The sequence below is a fragment of the Zootoca vivipara genome, chromosome 7, assembly GCF_965207765.1.
Source record: "Zootoca vivipara chromosome 7, rZooViv2.hap1.1, whole genome shotgun sequence".
Taxonomy (NCBI): domain Eukaryota; kingdom Metazoa; phylum Chordata; class Lepidosauria; order Squamata; family Lacertidae; genus Zootoca; species Zootoca vivipara.
Window position 1 is genome coordinate 73113986 of NC_142590.1, and position 6157 is coordinate 73120142.

The 6157-nt window shown below is 45.6% G+C and overlaps 1 protein-coding gene across 4 annotated transcripts in view; it reads left to right on the top strand.

The window, feature by feature from the left end:
- Positions 1-3783, top strand: part of LPIN3 (lipin 3) — a 44818-nt gene extending 41035 nt beyond the window's left edge. For all 4 annotated transcript variants that reach the window (XM_088674589.1, XM_088674590.1, XM_035122486.3 and 1 more), the window contains 3 exons: positions 874-988; positions 1091-1194; positions 2345-3783. In XM_088674589.1, coding sequence (XP_088530715.1) covers positions 874-988; positions 1091-1194; positions 2345-2492 — 367 coding nt within the window. In that variant the 3' untranslated portion in view covers positions 2493-3783. The remainder of the gene's footprint in view (positions 1-873; positions 989-1090; positions 1195-2344) is intronic.
- The last annotated feature ends 2374 nt before the right edge of the window (positions 3784-6157 follow it).

Sequence of the window (6157 nt, forward strand, 5' to 3'; positions counted from 1 at the left end):
ATAAATCATTAATAAGCCACAAAGGTCTCCCCTTGACATTTAATATCATGTGCATGAAATATGAGAGACAACATCTTGCAAGGGAGAGGATTTCCAGAAGTATCCAAACTGTAAATGTGCAATTTGTTTTGTTGTTGTTGTTTAGTCGTGTCCGACTGGACCAGAGCATGCCAGGCACTCCTGTCTTGTAATTTGTTTTGTAAGGTGTTAAAATGTATGGCCTTCATTTAACTAATGTTTTACCCATACTTACAAGTGTCTTGAATTGAAGAATTTTTACTTGTTCCCAAAATAACTGATGGCAACCACTGATTTATTGGGAGAAAATGTGGAGCAATTATGTATGTAGGCTAAAACCTAGTCTTTCTGACCTCCCAACCCCCCTTTGGTTTTGTTTCTTAGATTCTGTTATAGAATGGATATATCAGCTACTGCCAGGCTGGCACCTTCCAACTGTTATGAGCTACAGTGCTGACTTGGGTTGATGAGACCTGCAGTCCAAAACATCTAGAGCAGGGGTCAGCAAACATTTTCAGCAGGGGGCCGGTCCACTGTCCCTCAGACCTTGTGGGGGGCCGGACTATATTTGGGAGGGGGGGGGAATGAACAAATTCCTATGCCCCACAAATAACCCAGAGGTGCATTTTAAATAAAAGCACACATTCTACTCATGTAAAAACACACTGCGATTGGGCCGGATCCAGCCCCCAGGCCTTAGTTTGCTTACCCATGATCTAGAGGGTGCCAGGTTGGCAAAAGCTGGTGTCGATTCTTCTTCTTTTCTCTAATATTCTTACCTTATTTGGCATAGGGATAGGCTGGAGCAGCACCCTGCTATGGCACTAATGAAATGTCTGCCCACCATTGTTACAGGGAAGTGATTGAGAAGAAGCCAGAGGTGTTCAAAATTGCTTGTTTGACTGACATCCGGAACCTCTTCGGCTGCAACAAGCAGCCTTTCCATGCTGCTTTTGGGAACAGACCAAATGTGAGTGGGGGTCACCTAGTGTGTGAAGGGTGAGGTAGTCTTCCTTGTGGGGAATTCCTGCCTTGCCATGACCTTGGTCTTTCTCTATTTCCTCCTGAGCAGGATGTCCATGCCTACAAAGAAGTGGCGTTACCAGAAACCCGTATATTCACTGTGAACCCCAAGGGGGAACTGACACAGGAGCACATAAAAATCCACAAGTCAACGTAAGCCTTCCAATTTAACCAGAGCATTTCCTGCATTGTATTTGAAGCTCCTTGCAAGATTGTAGACAGGGTGCTTTTAACGTTGTTGTTACATTTATATCCTGCCTTTCCTCAAGTGAATTGAAGGTGGCATACATGGTTTTCCACATTAATATCCTCGATACAACTCTGTGAAATAGGTTAAACTAAGAGAGGGTGACTGCTCTTTGATTGCCCAAAGAGCTTCATGATGGAGTGGAAATTTGAGCCCTGGTTTCCCAGGTCCTAGTCTGACATGCTACTCACTATACCATATCAGTATGCATTTAAAAATCCAGGAAAAGCAAACTCTGCAGCCAGAACAACAGTTTCCCCTCCTGCCCCAGTAACATTTAAATGCCACATGGTACAGTGTGATGTTTGGGTTTTCTTTCCTCGATCAACAGAAGTCATTGATGGGGAAGGGTGACAGTGGAAGCTTGCAATGTCATTGTGTCACTACTAAAAGTAATAGGTGAATGAAAGAACTCGCCATGGGGATACCATTTTCAGCGGCATCCCCAGTGTGGATGTAATGTCTGCTCCCACCCTTTTGCTTGCCCTGATCCCCAACTGGTAGTGTGACAACTTGTTTCTACCTGCCCTCAGTGGCGAACGGAGCCACTTGGCTGCCCAGGGTGGCAAACGCGGAGGCGCCCCCTGGGGTGGGGTGTCATGACGCACACGTCAGGACGAACGGTGCATGGAGTGCGCAGACACAGGATGATGCACATGCGCAGTCAGTATGCGCTGCTGCTGGTGCACGCTGGTCCCACGGGCTGCTGCTCACACACAGCGGCCTGTAATGGGCTGCCGCTGGAGAGCAGCAGCCCGTAATGGGGTGCCGCTCGTGGGGCAGCTGGCACGGACCACGTATGTCCGTATGGCGTGGATGGAGGCGAGGGGCGGGGCGGGGTGCTACCGAGTGGACCCCCCCCCAGAGTAGAGCCCGGGGCAGCCCGCCCCCACTGCCCCCCCTTGCTATGCTCCTGCCTACCCTGTATGTGGATAAAACTGTGTTGGTTTGCTTACTGAAATTCAAGGGAGATGTGTGCTTCCAGGGCAGTGGGTGAGAGTGCAAGGAAGGAGGCTTGCTGTCTTTAATCCTTTATATTCTTCCCCCCCCTTCTAGATATGACCGCCTGAGTGAGGTAGTAGAGCTCCTGTTTCCACCTATTGGCAAGGATGTGAGCATTTCATTGGCTTCCCCAGAATTCAGCCAGTTCTCTTACTGGAGATCTCCATTGGCCACTGTTGACTTTGAAGATTTTGCTTTGTGATGCAGAGCCAACAGCATTCCAAAGCTTCTTTCACTGTTGGTCCTCTAATATGACGGACAGGCAGCAGACACCTCTTGTAGCATCTTTTCCACAATGTGCAATACTTGAGCATTCAGATAGCAGGGAGAGGGAGAACACCCAGGACTCCATTTCCCATTTGTGTGTGTGTGTGTGGGGGGGGGAAGATACATTTCCCAGCCCAGGGTTTGACAAACATGTTTATGCCGTATGACAGAATGCATTTTACCTGCAACCTTGTAACCTGGGTGCATTTAAGAGTTGGCGATAGTGGGTTTGACTGAATATTAATAATAATGGCTGCTAGTCTCCCCCCTCCCGTTTCTGCCTGATGACTTGCATAGTTGATGGCTGCAGAAACCACAAGCTTTCGATGGAAGAACAGGAGAATACTACTCGCCTAATGGACATTTTGGAGCTCCATCCTCTTGGGATAATGAATTCCTCTGGCTTTGTCATATAGCTCTTCTCTGGATTGTGGTCAGTATTCAGTAATGGCATCAATATGTGCCTGGACACTAAGTGCCTTAATGATCCTTGATGGGGTGGTCTATCTGTCTGAGTCTTGCTGTGTGTCCCTCCCTCCCCCAAAGAGCCGAAAGTGCTAATTTTCCTATTGGAGTATACACAATTTCCACTGCCATCTTGGTTCTCAGGTCTTGATTTTAGCATTTCAAAAAATTAGCAAATTCGGTTTGATCACCAATGAAAGCTGGACAGAAACAATGACAACTCTGTCATACCATCTTCAGCTACTATGAGTCCCATGTTTTAGCTGGTTATAAATAATACCTGAAGTTTTGGGTGTGGTTGTTCTCATACCCCAAGGTGTGTGTAGCTTATGGGTTTTTGCTGCTGGGTGTGTTTTGTATGGGTAGGCAACAAAGATGTATGATGATCTGTTCTTCCACTTCCACCCCAAAATAATGTGCATTTTAAAGTACTTGAATTAGCAGTTGGGAGGGGGAAGGGGGAAGAAAATACATAAGGACAGGTGATGAAGAAGTGGAGAAGCAGTCAAGTCACTCTGGGGCACTTTGGAGGAGTTTTGCGGGCTCCCCTCCCTCCTGAACATTGGCAGCACTGCTGTGAAGATAGTCTCTAACCTTAGGCACCAGTTCTTGTTCTATCTCGCCTTTACGTACCACCTTTTGTGAAACTAGATGGTACTTCAGTGCACAAAGAGGCGGATTAGACTATAGCTACTATAGGTTGGAGCCAAAGGACTCTACTGTGCAGATGCAGCAATAAAGTTTTTTTTGCATGTCTGAAACATCTTGTGCATCTCTTGTGGTTTCCATCAAATCTGTGTTTCTACCCAACTAGGAGGGAGGGACTCCAATCTTGGGCATATCAGATGGGAAAGGCCTCTGCCCAAGACACTACACAGAGCCACTGCCTATCTGAATCAATGTTACTCTGCTGGATGAACCAATATTCTGACTTTATTAGAGCAACTATTCAGTTTGCCACTGGCGGCGGCTTTCCATTTGCTGCTGTCCCAAACTATAGTTGCAACTCCATCCTCCTTTGAAATAGCTTCTATCACCATAACAGGAGCCACCCAGAGTGTTGGGAGCTGCCCAGAGTGGCTGAGGTAACCCAGTCACATGGGCAGCATATAAATAAATTATTAATAAATAATTTAATTAAAATAAAATTAATAAAAAATAATTTAACAGAGAAGTGGGGGACCTTTGGCCCTCTAGATGTGGCACAATTGGTGTTGCCAACTTGAATAACATATTTTGGGGGGGCAGATAAGCCCTCCCATAAACAATGCATGCACACCATTTTGAATGGCAAAGCTCGTCACCTTTGGGGGCACCTGGCCCCCTCAAATATTTTATTGGGTAGGTGAAGGGACCTTGGCTCCTAGGAGTTATCTCATTGTGTCAATAGGAGCTGGCTCCCATCATCCCTGGCCATTGGCCATTGTAGCTAGGGCTGCTGGGAGTTGGAGTTTATCAATGTCTGGGAAGGCCATGGCTTCCTCATTTATTAGGCCAACATATCTTAAAACCAGATTACGTGCAGCATGGATTATTCGGTTTGAAATTTTCTCTGGAAGAAAGAGCAAAAGGGGTGTGGGTGGGTGTGTATATATACGCACACACACACAAGCTTATCCATATTGGTGGCAGGTGCTGCAGCCCATCAATGGCCTCCCTATTTAATTCATTGCCAGTGTTGTGAAAAGAATGTGCTGGGTTTCCACCTCTCTTAGCCTTAAAACTCCAGATGCTTTTATAATAAGCAGCTGCTACCCACCCAGCTTAAAGACATAGCCCTGTCCTTGATCACAAAATGCTAGCATATTTGGAGGAAATCTGATGGGTTGACTTGCTTTACCTCAAGCCTATGAATGGAACTCTACATTATATATAGTTCTATGTCGTTTCTTTTTTCTTTATGTTGAAGCCTCTGAGGCTACAATTTGAAGCAGAAGACTGATTCTTTTGCCATATTTCTATTGGAAATATTTCTGCTTCCCATTCCCCCAAGTTGCACTTACCTCTGCTTCAGAAAAAACAACCGCAAGACATCTTTCCTTGCTGAGAGCAATCTAATATTTCAGGTTGGTTTTTTTTAATGGACAAACACTTTGGCCCTTTAATTAGCTACAGGCGGGCCCAGAACGGGCACAACAAGCATGAGGAAAGTGCTCTTATCTGCAAAATTATTTCCCCCTTTCATTTCGTAATTTTTTTTCATGGAATTTATATACCCCTTGGCTGTAGAAAGAAACCTCAAAGCCCTTTTGCATGCCTCCCAACCTTCACGTTCCAAGCAGATATGAGTGGTAGTTTGCGTTCAGCACATGTTCTTTCCCCTAATATGTGGGGTTTTTTTTGGTTTTTGGTTTTGCTGCTGTACGTAGGGCTGCTGTAGTAGAGAAAAGACAAAATGCAACTGAGAGAAGGAGTGGCTTGCCAAAGGCTAACTGATTGTGAGATTTGTAGTGGGGTCTTTCTGCTTAACTCACAAGTCAAATCTCTTAAGGGAGGGATGAGCAACCTGCTGTGCTCCTCTCCAGATGTTGCTGAATTACAAATCCCATCATCTCTAACCATTCACTATAATGCTGTTTCCCCCAGTTGTCATGCCCCTGGTTGGTCTGCCCACACTACACCCTGCCAAAACTTCCATTAGCCATGCAATTAATCTTTCCCTCTGTATGGCTAATACTTTTGGCCATGGACATTTAACTTTGTATACAAGCTCAGTATTGTTTTGCTAACCATTAAAGCACTTTCCCATCCATGCTACAGACCTGATCCAAATGGGTTTTTCTCCCTTCTCTAATCTCCCTGCTGCTTTTAGCCCAACAAAAAAACAAAAACCCCAGGGTGGTAGAGATAATCTCCTCCCTCATGTGTAACTCTGCCTTTAGCCCCTATGCAATCCTTGCTCTGATAAAGGCTGAGGCTATTTGAACTATGCTTCTATTGGGCCAATATGGAGGTCAGTACTAGGTCTACACAACTGAAAACAATGCTCATGCAATCAGCTCATTTGGATTTTGGTTCTTAAGGATCAGAGCCCTAGATGGGAATGTCTAAGAAGATGCAGGAAGTGGCATCTTGCAGGTTTCAAGGAGCAGCAAGTGGTGAAAATGTTGGGCAGTGGTTGCACGCAAAGAGCTG